Source organism: Salvelinus fontinalis, chromosome 6 (assembly GCF_029448725.1).
Source record: "Salvelinus fontinalis isolate EN_2023a chromosome 6, ASM2944872v1, whole genome shotgun sequence".
Taxonomy (NCBI): Eukaryota; Metazoa; Chordata; class Actinopteri; order Salmoniformes; family Salmonidae; genus Salvelinus; species Salvelinus fontinalis.
Genome location: NC_074670.1, coordinates 16,887,410 through 16,906,464, shown reverse-complemented (window position 1 = coordinate 16,906,464; position 19,055 = coordinate 16,887,410). Strand labels below are relative to the sequence as shown.

At 43.6% G+C, this 19,055-nt stretch overlaps 2 protein-coding genes and 1 long non-coding RNA gene across 3 annotated transcripts in view; 1 reads left to right on the top strand and 2 right to left on the bottom strand.

Annotated features, from left to right (window-relative positions):
• LOC129856811 (ephrin type-B receptor 5-like) overlaps positions 1-4,171 on the bottom strand; it is a 44,212-nt gene extending 40,041 nt beyond the window's left edge. The window contains exons 1-4 of the mRNA XM_055924522.1: positions 4,151-4,171; positions 3,633-3,905; positions 2,038-2,207; positions 1,537-1,832 (exon numbers count right to left, since the gene is read on the bottom strand). Of these exons, the coding sequence (XP_055780497.1) occupies positions 1,537-1,832; positions 2,038-2,207; positions 3,633-3,905; positions 4,151-4,171 (760 nt within the window). The remainder of the gene's footprint in view (positions 1-1,536; positions 1,833-2,037; positions 2,208-3,632; positions 3,906-4,150) is intronic.
• Positions 4,172-4,271: 100 nt separating this feature from the next.
• LOC129857187 (E3 ubiquitin-protein ligase TRIM39-like) lies at positions 4,272-7,978 on the bottom strand. The gene is made up of 2 exons (XM_055925199.1): positions 7,607-7,978; positions 4,272-6,119 (listed from the first exon to the last, which is right to left on the bottom strand). The coding sequence occupies exon 2, from the start codon at positions 6,115-6,117 to the stop codon at positions 4,462-4,464; it is 1,656 nt and encodes a 551-aa protein (XP_055781174.1). The 5' UTR covers positions 6,118-6,119; positions 7,607-7,978; the 3' UTR covers positions 4,272-4,461.
• Positions 7,979-13,523: 5,545 nt separating this feature from the next.
• Positions 13,524-16,239, top strand: LOC129857188 (uncharacterized). Its single transcript, XR_008759879.1, has 2 exons — positions 13,524-14,901; positions 15,115-16,239. It is a non-coding gene; the product is annotated as an uncharacterized LOC129857188 (long non-coding RNA).
• Positions 16,240-19,055: the final 2,816 nt, after the last annotated feature.

Here is a 19,055-nt window from a genome sequence, read left to right as displayed (position 1 = left end):
TGACAGGTCAGGGGAGACAGGAGAACTGACAGGTCAGGGGAGACAGGAGAACTGACAGGTCAGGGGAGACAGGAGAACTGACAGGTCAGGGGAGATAGGAGAACTGACAGGTCAGGGGAGACAGGAGAACTGACAGGTCAGGGGAGAGGAGAACTGACAGGAGGGTGGAGAAGAGAACTGACAGGACTGGGACAGGAGAACTGACAGGAAGGGGGACAGGAGAACTGACAGGGAGGGGGACAGGAGAACTGACAGGACAGGGGACAGGAGAATTGATAGGACAGGGGACAGGAGAACTGACAGGAAGGGGGACAGGAGAACTGACAGGACAGGGGACAGGAGAACTGACAGGACTGGGACAGGAGAACTGACAGGAAGGGGGACAGGAGAACTGACAGGACAGGGGACAGGAGAACTGACAGGACAGGGGACAGGAGAATTGATAGGACAGGGGACAGGAGAACTGACAGGAAGGGGGACAGGAGAACTGACAGGACAGGGGACAGGAGAACTGACAGGACAGGAGACAGGAGAACTGACAGGACAGGGGACAGGAGAACTGACAGGAAGGGGGACAGGAGAATTGATAGGACAGGGGACAGGAGAACTGACAGGAAGGGGGACAGGAGAACTGAAAGGACAGGGGACAGGAGAACTGACAGGACAGGGGACAGGAGAATTGATAGGACAGGGGACAGGAGAACTGACAGGAAGGGGGACAGGAGAACTGACAGGACAGGGGACAGGAGAACTGACAGGACAGGGGACAGGAGAACTGACAGGACAGGAGACAGGAGAACTGACAGGACAGGGGACAGGAGAATTGATAGGACAGGGGACAGGAGAACTGACAGGAAGGGGGACAGGAGAACTGACAGGACAGGGGACAGGAGAACTGACAGGACAGGGGACAGGAGAACTGACAGGACAGGGGACAGGAGAACTGACAGGAAGGGGGACAGGAGAACTGACAGGACAGGGGACAGGAGGACTGACAGGACAGGGGACAGGAGAACTGACAGGACTGGGACAGGAGAACTGACAGGACAGGGGACAGGAGAACTGACCGGAGGGGGGACAGGACAACTGACCGGAGTGGGAACAGGAGAACTGACAGGACAGGGGAAAGGAGAACTGACAAGACGGGGGACAGGAGAATTGACAGGAGGGGGGACAGGAGAACTGACAGGACTGGGACAGGAGAACTGACAGGGGACAGGAGAACTGACAGGACAGGGGACAGGAAAACTGACTGGACAGGGACAGGAGAACTGACAGGAGGGGGACAGGAGAACTGACAGGACAGGAGACAGGAGAACTGACAGGAAGGGGGACAGGAGAACTGACAGGACAGGAGACAGGAGAACTGACAGCAGGGGGGGACAGGAGATTTGACAGGAGGGGGACAGGAGAACTGACAGGACAGGGGAAAGGGAAACTGACAGGAAGGCGAAAACTTTAGATATTGTTGGTCATTTGACATTTAACTGTGTGTGTTTTAAGTTTTAAAACGTATACTAGACTTGTTGAACTCACCTAAGCAGGCAGATACGTTTTGATTGGGCTCATATCCCTCTTCACAGATGCACCCACCCACCGGCACCATCCATTCACCTTCTGCGTTGCAGTGCATGCGGGGGGCGGAGCCTCCCTGTGCTTGGCTGTGGGGAACACAAGTCCCAGTCACAGGGACCAGGGCGGTAGGCTCCGCCCCTGAGGGTGTGGCCAGATAGGAAGCAAGATAGCGGTTGGTTGCTGGGCAGCGGCGGTAGAAGATGGACACACCCATGAGAGAGACGCATGCGCCGCTGTCGACGATGGCCAGGACGAATCTGAAACCGGGGTCAAGGGTCATAACATGTTAACTTCTTATCAGGCTTGAAGGACCACTAGATAGATGACAGCGTGGGTTTAGGTGAGTTAGTTACCATACACTATTGCCTACAAGGTGGAAAATGACTTTTTTTCACAAGTGATGAGCATGTTTTGTATATGGGAATTTTTCATGAATTTGTTCCAAATGTTCTCGTACAGTACCCATTGCGTGTGAGCGGAGCGAAGCTGCGGGTCTTGATGTTGACCCGACGGTAGCGGTCTGGTTGGTACTGGTGAGGCAGGCTGGGCTCCACCTTGGTGAAACTCTTATCTGCTGCTATGGTGTCAATCTTCACCCAGCCCTCTCTCGTGTCCTTCTCTCCACTGGACGGCTGGACAGCGATGGGAAAGGGGGATGGGAGGAAGAGAGGGAGGAGAGAGGGATGAGAGAGAGGGATCATGTAATCAATTTCCTTGTGGAAATGAAAACGCAAGGGATTAGGGAGAAGGATAAGATAAAGAGCATGTAACAGTTGATTCAAGTATTTAAGAGTATGCAACAGTTAGCTCTGAGGTTACACATTTAGTCAAAAACAAACAGTCGCGGACCAGTGACAGTCTGTGTTTTAATCTAATCTAATTCTCCCCAGTTTCAAGATAACCATGCTAACTTTCCCCAGACACTCAGACTCCTGGCCTTCCTACTGCTCCACACTCTACGTTCCTCTACACTTCACTCATCTTATTTGCATTTTTAAACAGTATCTAACTTTCCCCAAGGAGAAATGTATTCATCCACAAATACTGTATCCTTCCCTCTGTGAGAGCAGCACACGACACGCTGACGCAACAAGAGCTCAGCACTCTATCGAAAACAGCTCTGTAACTGCTCTCCACTGGAAACCACAAGCCCTGAGGGTAGGAACTACAAAGTACTGGTGTGTGATGGGAAATCTAGAGGGGGGAATGTAGAGGGGGATGTAAATGTAGGGAAATGTAGGGAAATGTAGAGGGGGATGAGAATGAGAGGAATGTTATGGCAAACCAAAGCAACATTATTTCCTCGTTTTTGGAGCCCGTTTTGTGGAGTATGCGGAACTACATATTACCAAAATGGGATATTGGGAAATGTAGTCTTTATGCTCAACGTCTTAACAGATGTTCTTAGAAACTATAAATACCACGGGAAGTAAATGGCTTAAATGATTAATGATTAGTATAAATCGAAAAATGAATTAGTTTCACTTAAAGTTAAAAGGTTTGACAGCAATATCATATAAAATTCAAGTCCGTTTTTCATGTCCCAATACCTTGGCATCGGGTCTAGGAACTGACATATACAGCAACAATCGACACATACATTTGTTCATTTTAATGCAAACTATTATAAAATACTTGCCTCAAAAGAATGTTCAATATATGGGGCATTAAACAGTCAGCCTTGCGTAGACACGAGGAAACACAATCTATAGAACATCTTTTCTGGTACCGTCCAGCGGTGGCTCGCTTTCTGATTCAAGTCCAGGAATGGTTGTTATGTCATAACTACAACTACAACCTTATCAATATGGATAATGTGACTACTATTGACCATAGTGTCAATGTTAAGCGAGCTAGCTAACTTTACTTTAGCAACGTCAGCTTATCAAGTTGGCTAAAATCTTATCTGGTTGAATCATGAATGAAACAAAGTGGTGTTTCTGACATCACAACTAGGGGAAAGGATGTTCAGACGAGCATGTGAATGTGGCATTACACCTACAATAAGAAGGTGGGGTATTAATGGCAGGACGGGAAGTGTAGTCTTTCTGCCCTACCTCTGCCGCCCATGTCCTCTCCAGCTCTCTCTGTGAGTCGGCCTGTTTGTAGTAGAGGGTGAGTGTCTCGCGGCAGGAGGGTGAGGGCGAGCGCAGGCTGGCACAGTCCCGCATGGAGAAACGCAGCGTCACAAAGACTCGTGGTGCCGAGAAGCGGAAGAGGAAGGGCGTGGCCAGCCAGTTGTCCTGGATACGGGGGTTCTGATTGACGTTGCAGACCTCAAAGGTCCGGATGAGTCTCCCCCGGTCATCCAGGACACTGACCTCATCCCACTGAGAGAGAGAGAGAGAGAGAGAGAGAGAGAGAGAGAGAGAGAGAGAGAGAGAGAGAGAGAGAGAGAGAGAGAGAGAGAGAGAGAGAGAGAGAGAGGGGTGAGAGAGGGTGAAGAGGAGAAGACAGAGAATTATTACTTTATGGATCACTGTATGGGACTTTCTAGGTTATCCTAGAGGTTGGATAGGTTAAGTCCAAGAAGCATTGTACTTTTAGCTTGGAGTCATTATCAGTATCACTGCACCATTTGAAACTCCCTCTTCATCTGTGTATGCTGTGGATGTTTGAAATGTGATCTCACTGAAAGTGAGAGGAGGAATAAGTGGTCTGTAGGATTAGTTATTTTAAAAAAACAGAACAAAGACTCACAGGAAATAGTTTTTTAATGTATATTGTAATATAGTACAAGGACATAAGAGATCCATTCTTCATTATAAAATCTGATCAACTGATAAGTAGTAACACTCAAATTCTCTATCGCAAGAAAAAATGTCAACACATTAAATGAGGCATATTGCTGGGAATCCCTGTGACTGAGTTCCATCTTCACTAAGCTCAGTCAGACTTCATTGTAAAGATGATAAGTGGAGCTGAGTTATCACCAGAGGTATTTGAACCTGTAGAGAAGAATGGGTAGAGTCTCTCAGTGAAGGTGCAGTCAGTGAAAGAGTAGATATGAGACCTGGCCTCCACATCATAAAAGGAGACCTCACCCTCCTCATAATCCACAAACACCCCCACCTGCTGGGGCTTCTCTCTCAGGGAGAGGTTGACCCAAGGCCCAGCGTAAGCCCTGTATTGATTCATATTCCACTGCCCCACAGTCCAGTATCCATCTACAGGACTCGGTGATACATCACACTCCTTCCTGTTGATGGACTCTCTAGCCACTCCCAAAACCCACCTAGACTTCCCCTCCACCTGCACCTCATAGTAGAATCTTCCTGAGGAGAACCCCTCCCTCCCTAAAACACGGGGATTATTAACAAATCTCTTTTGGTTGTCATGGAGAATCTCCATTATGTCTCCATATCTCACTTGTTTCCTGTCCGCAGCCAAGATGAGGCCTGGATGTGCTGTATCAGGGTCCAGAGTCACATCCACTGCACACTGCTGCATCCTCTTCAGCTCAGCATCACACAACTTCTCCCTAATTTTATTTAATGTCTCCTCCACCTGAGACACAGCTCTCCTCAGAGTCCCCACACCAAGACCGCTTTGAACAGTGACCTCAGACCAGTTCTTGGTAGGTGGAAGAGTGCAGCTAGATGGGGAGGTCTGGAGGAGCAGGAGGAGATCTTTAATATCTAAAATGTGCTCTATCTCAGGGGCTCTTCTCTTTAACTCAGTTATTTCCTGCTCCAGCTCTTCAACGAACCTTTCTGCCCGCTTCTCTGATACTTTCTGCTTCTCCTCAACTACCTCTATGAGCTCAGCCTGGCTTCTCTCAATACAGCGCACTAAAACCGTGAAGACCTCCACACTGTCTGCTATCTGTTTTTCTGCATTACTCTTGCTGAGCTCTACTGCATGTTTGATCTCCTTAACCTTCAGCAGTCTCTCCTGGATCATCTCCTGAACTTTACTCTTAGTCTTCCTCATCTGAGTCTTCCTCTCTCTATACTCTTCCTCTATGGGGACAGTCTTGTGAGTCTTGTGGTCTGTCTCAGTGCAGAACTGACACACACACATCTGGTCTCTCCTACAGAACAGCTCCAGGGGTCTCTCATGCTTCTTACACACCCTGTCTTCCAGGTTCTCCACAGGGTCGATCAGCTTGTGTTTCTTTAAAGAAGCAACTCTCTGATGAGGCTCCAGGTGAGTCTCACAGTAAGAGGCCAGACACACCAGACAGGACTTCAGGGCATTGTGCTCCCCCCCAGTACAGACATCACATGGTACTTCTCCAGGTTTGGCGAGGGTTGTGGTTTGGGCTTTTCCTGGGGTGGTGGGTGTGATCAATACTGGAGCCAACTTCTTGAGCTGAGCAGCCATTTCAGAAATGAAAGTATTAACAAAGAGATCAGGTCTCTTATCAAATGTCTTTTTACACATTGGACACTGGCACAGGTCAGTGCTGTCCCAGTATCCTCTGATACAGGCCTTGCAGTAGTTGTGTCCACATGGGATGGAGACTGGCTCAGTGAACACATCCAGACAGATAGAGCACTGGAACTGCTCTTCAGACAGGACAATGCTGGAGGAAGCCATAGCTGGAAACAGACCAAAATATAAATATATGATTGATGGTCTCTCTGAATAAAAAATGTAATAAAAATATATTGTTTTCTTTATCTGTTATTTATTTATTAAACAAAAATGTCTTCTGAGTGTTTATATGAGTTCCTGATATAAAACAATTTCTATACACTGTTTATCACCTCACATCTTGCCTAAAACATCGACTGTTACCATGGTTACCCCGTGGCTATTCAGTCTGAATGAAATCGCACAAAAAATTATGCAAGAGTCTCTACAATCCAGAATGTTAAATGAGAAGAATGTTGAATAAAACAATATTTAAAACGTACTTTAACAGTTGTCCATTCTGTTGGTCCTTTTGATGGTAGGGGATGAGATAAAATGTCCACAGGAAAGTGTTATTAACCCAGCTTTATGGGGAGTGTCACGTTCTGACCATAGTTCTTGTGTGTTTTGCTTGTTTTAGTGTTGGTCAGGACGTGAGCTGGGTGGGCATTCTATGTTGTGTGTCTAGTTTGTCTGTTTCTATGTTTGGCCTAATATGGTTCCCAATCAGAAGCAGGTGTTTTGTGTTGTCTCTGATTGGGAATCATATTTAGGTGGCTTGTTTTGTGTTGGGGATTGTGGGTGGTTGTTTCCTGTCTTTGTGTTTCTCTGCATCAGCTAGGACTGTATCGGTTTGCCTATTTTATTATTTGTAAGTGTTTTCGTCTCGTCTATTAAATCATGTTGAACACGAGCTACGCTGCGTCTTGGTCCGATCCCTGCTACACCTCCTCTTCAGACGAAGAGGAGGAAGGCTGCCGTTACAGGGAGCCGGTCTGTATGTGTTCTCAATCTCCTGACGCATTGCACGTGATGCACAATATGTTAACAATAGCTGAACGTACCGGAATGTAGTCTACCGAACATTGTTTCCTAGCAATCAGCTGGAAGTCATCAACGTTCAGTCTGTGGTTCTGTTGTGCTCAGCCATTGTTCACATATTGTGCAAGTGTTTACTTTGTGTACGAATTGTGTCAGTATTGAAACTACAAACCTCTGACAGAACCATACCGACCAGCGTACTGAAAGTTGGGCTAGTAACATTTCCCTGTGGATATTTAGTCTCCAGATTACCTCTGACATAAGGACACAATCAGTTGACTACAGGTAAAGTAAATCCAAATTAAATGTATTCAACATTCTGAGTTGTAATGGGACTGTTTGGAAATGTTGAGCCAACGTGTTAGAGAGGAGAGTCTGCATTCACACAGGGAGCCCAGGTCTGATATTTGTTTCACCATTTGGTCTTTTGACCTATCACATCAGATCTTTTCACATCAGATCTTTGTCAGAGCCGATCTGATTGTTCAAAAGATTAATTAGTGAAAAAAGATCGGGCAGCCTGTGTGAACATAGCCTATGTCTTCCACTCTGATTCTAAATGGGACTAGGCCTACTACACATCAAGCTTTTAGAAAAGAAAGTTCTAGTATAATTCTTACACTCTACTCACCTCAGTGTGTTGACTGTTTGTTCTCTACTTACGATCAGGAAAATGTTAATTGACTGGAAACTACCGAAGTTGTAGCTGTGTGGATGAATTATATAATGTGTAATAAATCGATCCTATTTAACATTCAGGTTTCTAGTTTAGTGTTTCGCTTCTGCAAAATGAAGTTCATAAGCCCTTCCCTCCCTACTGTTTACTGAGTGCAGGGCTGATACTCTGCTCTTAAAGGAATAGTGTCTATATTTAACAGCTTGGCTCACCCGTTTGGTCTATCTTCTCTATAACACACTGTGTACTGGTCTTACCGTGTAAATACATACTTTTGAAATTATCTATTCAATACGTTAGTTCATAACTTTATTGGACTTTATGGAACCTTGAATGAAATGTATTCCAAAGTTAAAGTAGTGTTCTCTGTAATGGGTCATTATCAGTATCACATATACAACCTTCTCCCTTTGTTTGTGTTGAAATCAAATGTGCTCTACTGTAACGCTCTGGGCGTAGTGGGTGCGAAGTCAGGCGCAGAGAGAACAGGCTAGTGCTATTTATTGCACACCAGCGAACATAAGCCACCCCACGAATCACAGGGCGCACACAAAACAAATGCCCCAAACAGGGGGACTCAGTCCGGCGAAAAACCCACCCACGAAACACATTTACATTTAAGTCATTTAGCAGACGCTCTTATCCAGAGCGACTTACAAATTGGTGCATTCACCTTATGACATCCAGCACACATCAACATCGAACGTGCTCAGAGCAACACAAAACAATCCCGCACAAAGAGCAGGCGGGCCTACTGGCTAACATAGCCCGACTAATCAGCCTACACACAAAACAGGTGAAACCAATAAACAGAAAGGGGGAAAGTGGCAGCTAGTAGGCTGGTGACAACCGCCGAGCGCTACCCGAACAGGAAGGGGATCCACCTTCGGTAGGAGTCGTGACATCTACAGAATGTGAGGAAGAATAAGGGTTCTGTATGAGTAGCTATAAATCCTGCAGGAAACAAAAGCAGCACATGGTCACAGTCAAAACAAAAGGTCCCACTTTAAATGAAGTGCAGCTTGTAAAGTCTTCATAAAGTCTTAATAAACACATGTTACAAATCCTCTATAACTGTCATGCTTTATAAAGTGTTCATAAATGTGACATAACCCACTATGTCAAATATGACACAAACCTGTGCTTTATAAAGGGTGACATGAGCACCACTTAATAAAGGCCTTTTAAATCCTATTGAATTGATGCTTCACAAAGCATTTATAAACCTGTCATGCATCTTGGTAGAGCATTGCAACGCCAGGATAGTGGGTTAGATTCCCAGGACCACCCATATGTAAAAATGTATTCACGCATGACTAAGTCGCTTTGGATAAAAGCATCTGCTAAATTGTATATATTATATTACTCTAAAACATTTATTGGATGGCCAAACCTCTTCCCCTCTTGGGTGCATAGTCAATATTGGACCTGACCTCAACCTTCCCCAGAATGCTGTGCTGCAGGATGACACACACTCTAAAGTGCAGTCATGCACAGCAAAAAACGCTGGTAGGACGTTTTAGAATCAGTTTTACTTCTTTTTTTTCACCAAACGTAATTTTCTCCGTTTTGTTTTTCCATGTTTCGGATTTCCCCATTTTGGGGGTTTTCACACCTTCTTCCACACGATTTTAAATAGAAAAACGAACCGCATGGCAAGCGGTACCGGAGCGCCAAGTCTAGGTCCAAGAGGCTTCTAAACAGCTTCTACCCCCAAGCCATAAGACTCCTGAACATCTAATCAAATGGCTACACAGACTATTTGCACCCCTCCCCCTTTTATGCTTCTGCTACTCTGTTATTATCTATGCATAAGTCACTTTAATAACTCTACCCACATGTACATATTACCTCAATTACCTGGACACCGGTGCCCCCGCACATTGACTGTACTGGTACCCCCTGTATATAGCCTCCACATTGACTCTGTACAGGCACCCCCTGTATATAGCCTCCACGTTGACTCTGTACCGGTACCCCCTGTATATAGCCTCCACATTGACTCTGCACAGGTACCCCCTGTATATAGCCTCCACATTGACTCTGTACCGGTACCCCCTGTATATAGCCTCAGTATTGTTACTTTACTGCTCTTTAATTATATGTTACTTTATTTCTTCTTTTTTTAGGTATTTGTCTTCAAACTGCACTGTTGGTCAGGGGCTTGTAAGTGACATTTCACTGTACCTGTTGTATTCAGTATTTCACTATAAGGTGAAAACCTGTTGTATTCGGCGCATGTGACAAATAACATTTTATTTTATTTAAATTAGATTTGATGTGTTCCTGACAATGCTTAAACCACATCAGGGGATGACTTTTGAGGTCTGGAAAAAATCTAAGAAAGTAGTGGATTTTCTCTGTCTCTCTGTCTCTCTCTGTCTCTCTCTGTCTCTCTCTCACAGTAAACAGTACAGGGTAGGGAGGAGCTTATGAATGTTACTTTGCTGAAGTGAAACTTAACTGAAAACCCGAATGTTATGAACAGGATCGAACTTTCACACTTTAAAGAATCTATCTATACAGCTGTACTGTTACCTACTGTAGTCTCCAGTCCCTGGAGCCTTTTTCTGATCAGAGGAAGAGAAAGAACAGTCATCAGACGCTGAGGTGAGAAGAGAGAAAGTAAAGAGATTGTCTGATATGGGTTGACATCATAAAACAGTGTTTTGCTATATTGTTCACACTGAGAAATGAAACAATATAATTATTTATTTATTCAAAGATAGAATGACTGATTTCAGAGATTTTCGGTCTTGGTTCTTTGGTCTGTTTTACTGATGTAATTAAAATGTGATAAACCTAACCCTAACTAATGATGGCAAAGTTTGATGCGTTGATCCACCAGACCTTCCGTTCATTTGGGCGGAAGTGTCTGGAAACGAGATTAGATATAATGTGACTAACAGGACTTTACTTCAGCGCGTATGCCATCCTTCAGCACAACATGTCACCCTTTATAAAGCCCATATTTATGTCACATTTGACATTGGTGGTTATTTCACAGTTATGCCACATTTATGAACCCTTTATAAAGCATGACATACAGTTATAGATGCTTTGTAACACATGTATTTAGCGCTTATGAAGGCATTTTGAAGGCTTTATGAAACCTTTATAAGCTGAACGTGATTTAAAGTGGGACCAATTTGGTCAACATAGAATATTAACATTTGACAATGTAAAATCTTATCAATGACAGTATGTCAGCTTATTCTCTATTAAAGTTAAACATATCAACAAATTCAAATGTACAGGTTTTTTGGGGCTTCCTTGTGACTGTATTCCCTGTTCACTAAACTCTGTCCGACTTGATGGGAGAAATGACAAGTGGAGCTGAGTTATCACCAGAATATTTATTTCCTGTAGAGAAGAGTGGATAGAGTTTCTCAGTAAAGGCACAGCCAGTGAAAGAGTAGATATGAGACCTGGCCTCCACATTGTAAAAGGAGACCTCACCCTCCTCATAATCCACAAACACCCCCACCTGCTGGGTCTTCTCTCTCGGGGAGAGGGGGACATGAAGCTCAGCATTAAGAAAATAATTCCCATTTATCAGCTCCACAGTCCAGTATCCATTTTCAGGGCCCAGTGTCTCAGTAGAGTTTCTGTTGATGGACTCTTTAGCCACTCCTAAAACCCACACAGTCTTCCCTTTCATGTGCACCTCATAGTAGAAACTCCCTGAGGAGAACCCCTCCCTCCCTTAAACATGGGTTGCATCTCCAAACCACTCTGGGTTAGCAGGGAGATTCTGCTTTTCGTCTCCATATCTCACTTGTTTCCTGTCCGAGGCCAAGATGAGGAATGGATGTGCGTTATCAGGTCCAGAGTCACATCCACTGCACACTGCTGCATCCTCTTCAGCTCAGCATCACTTCTCCATCTCTTTATTAAGTGTCTCCTCCAGCTGAGACGCAGTACTCCTCATAGTCCCCACACACAGACCACTGTGGACACTTACAGCTAAAGTCGGAAGTTTACATACACTTAGGTTGGAGTCATTAAAACTTGTTTTTCAACCACCACAAATTTCTTGTTAACAAACTATAGTTTTGGCAAGTCAGTTAGTACATCTACTTTGTGCATGACACAAGTAATTTTTCCAAAAATTGTTTACAGACAGATTATTTCACTTATAATTCAGTGTATCACAATTCCACTGGGTCAGAAGTTTACATAGGCTAAGTTGACTGTGCCTTTAAACAGCTTGGAAAATTCCAGAAAATGATGTCATGGCTTTCGAAGCTTCTGATCAGCTAATTTACATAATTTGCGTCAATTGGTGGTGTACCTGTGGATGTATTTCAAGGCCTACCTTCAAACTCAGTGCCTCTTTGTTTGACATCATGGGAAAATCTAAAGAAATCAGCTAAGACCTCAGAAAAACAATTGTAGACCTCCACAAGTCTGGTTCATCCTTGGGAGCAATTTCCAAACGCCTGAAGGTACCACGTTCATCTGTACAAACAATAGTACGCATGTATAAACACCATGGGACCACACAGCCGTCATACCGCTCAGGAAGGAGATGCGTTCTGTCTCCTAGAGATGAACGTACTTTGGTGCAAAAAGTGAAAATCAATCCCAGAACAACAGCAAAGGACCTTGTGAAGATGCTGGAGGAAACAGGTACAAAAGTATCTATATCCACAGTAAAACAAGTCCTATATCGACAACCTGAAAGGCTGCTCAGTAAGGAAGAAGCCACTGCTCCAAAACCGCCATAAAAAAAGCCAGACCACGGTTTGCAACTGCACATGGAGACAAAGACCGTACTTTTTGGAGAAATGTCCTCTGGTCTGATGAAAGAAAAATAGAACCGTTTGGCCATAATGACCATCATTATGTTTGGAGGAAAAAGGGGGACGCTTGCAAGCCGAAGAACACCATCCCAACCGTGAAGCACGGGGATAGCAGAATCATGTTGTGGGGGTGCTTTGCTGTAGGAGGGACTGGTGCACTTCAAAAAATTGTTGGCATCATGAGGTAGGAAAATTATGTGGATATATTGAAGCAACATCTCAAGACATCAGTCAGGAAGTTAAAGCTTGGTAGCAAATGGGTCTTCCAAATGGACAATGACCCCAAGCATACTTCCAAAGTTGTAGCAAAATGGCTTAAGGACAACAAAGTCAAGGTATTGGAGTGGCCATCACAAAGCCCTGACCTCAATCCTGTAGAAAATTTGTGCAGGACTTGAAAAGAGTGTGCGAGCAAGGAGGCCTTACAAACCTGACTCGGTCACACCAGCTCTGTCAGGAGGAATGGGCCAAAATTCATCCAACTCATTGTGGGAAGCTTGTGGAAGGCTACCCAAAACGTTTGACCCATGTTAAACAATTTAAAGGCAACGCTACCAAATACTAATTGAGTGTATGTAAACTTCTGACCCACTGGGAATGTGATGAAAGATATAAAATCTGAAATAAATAATTCTCTCTACTATTATTCTGACATTTCACATTCTTAAAATAAAGTGGTGATCCTAACTGACCTAAGACAGGGAATTTTTACTAGGATTAAGTGTCGGAATTAAGTGTAAGTAATTGTGAAAAACTGAGTTTTTGTCTTTAAGCTATTTTGAAACAACTTGGGGTAAACTTGGGGTCATTGTTGATTTGGAAGACCCATTTGTGACCAAGCTTTAACTTCCTCACTGATGTCTTGAGATGTTGCTTCAATATATCCACACATTTCCCCTCCTCATGATGCCATCTATTTTGTGAAGTGCACCAGTCCCTCCTGCAGCAAAGCACCCCCACAACATGAGGCTGCCACCCCGTGCTTCACGGTTGGGATGGTGTTCTTCAGCTTGCAAGCCTCCCCCTTTTTCCTCCAAACATAATGATGGTCATTATGTCCAAACAGTTCTATTTTTCTTTTATCAGACCAGAGGACATTTCTCCAAAAAGTACAATCTTTTTTCCCATGTGCAGTTGCAAACCGTAGTCTGGCTTCTATACGGTGGTTTTGGAGCAGTGGCTTCTTCCTTGCTGAGCGGCCTTTCAGGTTACGTTGATATAGGACTCGTTTTACTGTGGATAAAAATACTTTTGTACCTGTTTCCTCCAGCATCTTCACAAGGTCTGTTGCTGTTGTTCTGGTTTTCACTTTTCGCAGCAAAGTACGTTCATCTCTAGGAGACAGAACATGTCTCCTTCCTGAGCGGTATGACGGCTGTGTGGTCCCATGGTGTTTATACTTGCGTACTATTGTTTGTACAGTTGAACGTGGTAACTTCAGGCATTTGGAAATTGCTCCCAAGGATGAACCAGACTTGTGGAGGTCTACAATTTTTTTTCTGAGGTCTTGGCTGATTTCTTTTGATTTTCCCATGATGTCAAGCAAAGAGGCACTGAGTTTGAAGGTAGGCCTTGAAATACATCCACAGGTACACCTCCAATTGACTCAAATGATGTCAATTAGCCTATCGGAAGCTTCTAAAGCCATGACATAATTTTCTGTAATTTTCCAAGCTCTTTAAAGGCACAGTCAACTTAATGTATGTAAACTTCTGACCCACTGGAATTGTGATACAGTGAATTTATAAGTGAAATAATCTGTCTGTAACCAATTGTTGGAAAAATGACTTGTGTCATGCACAAAGTAGATGTCCTAACCGACTTACAGTTTTTTCCAACTGCTTACACACAAAATCTTTTCATGTCACACGATTTTTGAAACCTCTCATTCAAAGTGCAAAACAACACACCAAATATCCAAAACCATAAGCTATTTCTCAGCCTTTGACTCAGTTGTCAACTGCATAAAACACTTTTTTCAAAACACTACACACAATTCTCTACCTAAAACACAAAAATCTAACAGGAAGTGACTTGCTTTCCTTTTCCAAACACAACCAATCAAAATGCTACACTTATTCACCAGGTCACACACACACTCCTCACATGTGCAAACACTAATAGCTTAACTGATCACTAACCAATCACTGCTTTACTGTAGTATGGGCCTATAAATAGGTCAAAGGTCAGATTACCTGTTTTGAACAATGGATGCCAACAATGGACAGAGAGCAAGAGGAGTAGGAGGGAGAGGAAGAGGAAGAAGAGGACGAGGGCAAAGGCAAAAAAGCGTAGGAAGGAGAGCCATCTCTGATGAGATTAGGGCAACACTTGTTGATCATGTGATCAACCACGGTTTGACCATGAGAGAGGACTAAGAGTCCAGCCCAACTTGAGTCGATTTACAGTGGTGTCCATAATTCAAACCTTCAGAAATGAGAACAGGTATGCAAATATCTAATGACTATTTTAACATTACAGTAATGTACTGTAAAATACGTATGACTGCATAGTATTGCATAAACATTTGTAACTCTAAGCCCCCCATTTACTGCATTGATTGAATGAATGAGGTTGGTTATCATGCTGTACTACATTGTTTTGTACATTGTTTACAGTTCCTATGCTGAACACATACTGTGTTTGAATTCTGTACAGAGTGGAAAGGCAAAGACATCATGGAGGACGAGGACGCTTGTTTACAGATGTACAAGAGACTGCAATTATAAATATGGTTTTGGCCAACAATGCAATTAGGATTCGAGAGATAAGAGAGCATATCTTGAATAATGACACCATATTTAACAACATCAATGCTGTATGTCTGTCGACCATACAACGCATCCTCCAACGGCACCGAGTGAGTCAAGAATATGCGACATGACTTTGTAGAGGTATGTATGCAACACTAATTCCAGTACTTCAGACATGCCATATTTACTCATCTGTATATCCTTTTGTCTGTTACAGAGAGTATTGGAGCTGGATGCCCATGTAATTCACCATGAATTTATTTATGTGGATGAGGTTGGCTTCAAAAACCAGGCGCCGCGGAAGAAATGTAATAGGACAGAGGGCAATTACCAATGTCCCTGGACAGCGTGGGGGTAATATAACAATGTGTGCTGCCATCACTCAAAACGGGGTCCTCCATCACAATGCCACACTGGGTCCGTACAACACCGGCCATATGCTCACTTTTCTGGATGCAATTTACACAATGCTTGTCCCTGATCCAGATCAGGAGCCTGCTAGATTTGTGGTTTTATGGGACAATGTTAGTTTTCACCGGGCTGTTCTGGTCCAAAACTGGTTTGCCACCCATCCACAATTTGTAGTTTTGTACCTACCCCCATATTCACCTTTTCTAAATCCCATAGAGGAATTCTTAGCCTGGCGCTGGAAAGTGTATGATCGCCAACCCTATGCCCGCATGCCGCTTCTCCAGGCAATGGAGGACGCATGTGGGGACATAGAGGTTGCCTCTGTCCAAGGTTGGATACGCCATGCTAGGAGATACTTTCCTCGATGTTTGGCAAAAGAAAACGTATCTTGTGATGTGGACGAAGTATTGTGGCCAGACCCAGACCGGAGAAGAGATTAAGCGTAGCTTAGCACTGGTGACTGCCCTCCCCCTATCAATTCCTAGACTTCCCCCCCTGGGACCCCACACACACAATTGTGTTCTTTACTGTATTCTAAAGAAAATACTTTTGGTTTATGGTTTTGTTGTATACAACAGTAATGTTTGGCCTAATAAATATTTTCTGTTTCTACATTGCATTGGTGTTTACAGTGTACTTGTTACCCCTCTCAGCAGATGACTTTCACTGTAGAACATTGTATTGAAATGTAGATATAAGCCTATGAAAGACCAAAGAGCTTTAGATTTAGAACAACAGTGTTTACATGGGTTATCCAAAAATGTACTATTATGAAAGCAGTGTTTGCCATTTGATGCAAATACTTCATTCTGACATGTGTTTATGGCATTTTGAAAGCAGTGTTACATTTTGAAGGAGATGTGAGGCATTTTGCATTTTGTGTGTAGAGTTTTGAAAAAAGGAGAGTTTTGAAAACGTGTGTAAGCAGTTGGAAAAAACTGTAATAAGAACTTGTCAACGGGACAACAGTAACAACAATAACCAAGGGTCAAAATAACCATACATTCAACAATAACAATAAGCATACAGTAGAGGACATGTGCAGGTTGATTGGTCTGTCAGACACTGTCGCTCAACTTATGGCAGGCAGCAATGTAGTGCGCTGCCAACCCACAGCTCTCTGCGTCCTCCTCCCAACAGGACCGGTAGCCTCTTCTCATCAGAGAGGTCTTTGAAACCTTGAATAAGGGTTTCAAATTTGGAGAAATGACACACTTTTTAAAAAATTGTCAGGAAATGCAGCTCTGTCTCAGGTTCTGCTGTTGTGCAGTGGTTGCTCTCTCTGTCTCTGTCTCTCTCTCTCAATTAAATTAAATTCAATTCAATTTACTTAATTGGAATGACGCAACAATGTACATATTGCCAAAGCTTACTTTGGATATTTACAATATGAAAATAATAAGAATCAAAATTGTCAACGGGACAACAGTAACAACAATAACCAAGGGTCAAAATGACCATACATTGAACAATAACAATAAACATACAGTAGAGGACATGTGCAGGTTGATTGGTGTGTCAGACTCTCTCTCTGTCTCTCTCTTTCTTGACAGGCCTAATGCATATGGAAACGTTAAAGAAAAATAGTTTCTATGTTATTTTTGGTAATGGAGGGTAAGAACACAAGTTTATGGTGTTGAGCATAAGATGCAAAATGCAGGACAGCGTTGCTGCTGAAAACAGTCACTCAGGATGAGAAGGTCTGCTGAATGAGTCAAATGTAAATGTGATGCAGGGCTTAGTTTCAGACATTATACACTAGGACGCTCCTCTGTATGAAAAGGCTTTGCTTTGGGCCATTGTGGCCCTGAGTGACAAGCATAGCATTATCTGTTGTAATACAGTAGCTACTCTACTGCTGTGTACTAGTCCTCATCATCATTCCAAACTGCCAGGGTCCTGATCTGTACACCCTAGCAGAGTGTACTGTATCTCTCGTGTGTGTGTGTGTGTCACCTTGTCCACAGAAAAAGAGCAGAGAACCAAAGCCCTCCACCATCACACTGATAGACAGAGTGCATTCCCATTTGGTGCAATTGGAGTAATGATAACATCAGTGAACACGTGAAAAGAGGCTGAGAGGCTGGCAGACTAATGGAGAGAGGAGAGGGACAGTCGCTCGCAGGCACTGATACAGGTTATATTAGGAGAGAGAGAGGGAAACAGAGAAGGAGAGATAAATTGGATGGTGTGTGTGTGTGCGTGTGTGTGTGTGTGTGTGTGTGTGTGTGTGTGTGTGTATGTGTGTGTGTGTGTGTGTGTGTGTGTGTGTGTGTGTGTGACAGAATGTGTATGTGACACAGATTGTGTTTGTGTGTGAGAGAGAGGGAGGGGGGGGGGGGCTGTCCCCTCCAGGCAGTGATCCGGGTTATGTTCGGAGAGAGAGAGGGAGACAGGCCCAGGGACATGTATTAGACTGTGGCGACCTAAATGCCAGAACCGGACAAGAACCTGACACCCTCAGCACACAGGGGGACAAACACCTGCCTGCAGGTGACAGCATTCCCTCCCCCATATGCCCACCTATGCACAACTATGACAACATAACCAACAAAAACGGGTCATAACTCCTGCAGCTCTGTCGCACGCTGGGTATGTACATAGTCAATGGTAGGCTTCGAGGGGACTCCTATGGTAGGTACACCTATAGCTCATCTCTTGGCAGTAGTACTATAGACTACTTTATCACTGACCTCAACCCAGAGTCTCTCAGAACGTTCACAGTCAGCCCACTGACACCCCTATCAGACCACAGCAAAATCACAGTCTACTTGAACAGAGCAATACTCAATCATGAGGCATCAAAGCCAAAGGAACTGAGTAACATTAAGAAATGCTATAGATGGAAGGAATGCAGTTTGGAAACTACCAAAAAACAATTCGGCAACAACAAATTCAACCCCTTTTAGACAATTGCCTGGGTAAAACGTTCCACTGTAATAGTGAAGGTGTAAACTTGGCAGTAGAAAATCTTAACAGTATATTTGACCTCTCAGCTTCCCTATCAAATCTAAAAATCTTAAATAGAAAACCAAAGAAAATGAACAACAATGACAAATGGTTTGATGAAGAATGCAAAAATCTAAGAAATAAATTGAGAAACCTATCCAACCAAAAACATAGAGACCCAGAAAACCTGAGTCTACGCCTTCACTATGGTGAATCACTAAAACAATACAGAAATACACTACAGATAAAGAAGGAACATCACGTCAGAAATCAGCTCAATGTAATTGAAGAATCCATAGACTCTAACCACTTCTGGGAAAATTGGAAAACACTAAACAAACAACAACACAAAGAATTATCTATCCAAAATGGAGATGTATGGGTAAACCACTTCTCCAATCTTTTTGGCTCCATAACAAAGAATAAAGAGCAAAAACATATACAGGATCAAATACAAATCTTAGAATAAACTACTAAAGACTACCA

Bases quoted from the DNA above. Each gene is read 5' to 3' on its own strand.
- LOC129857187 (XM_055925199.1), bottom strand. From the start codon at position 6,117: ATGGCTTCCTCCAGCATTGTCCTGTCTGAAGAGCAGTTCCAGTGCTCT.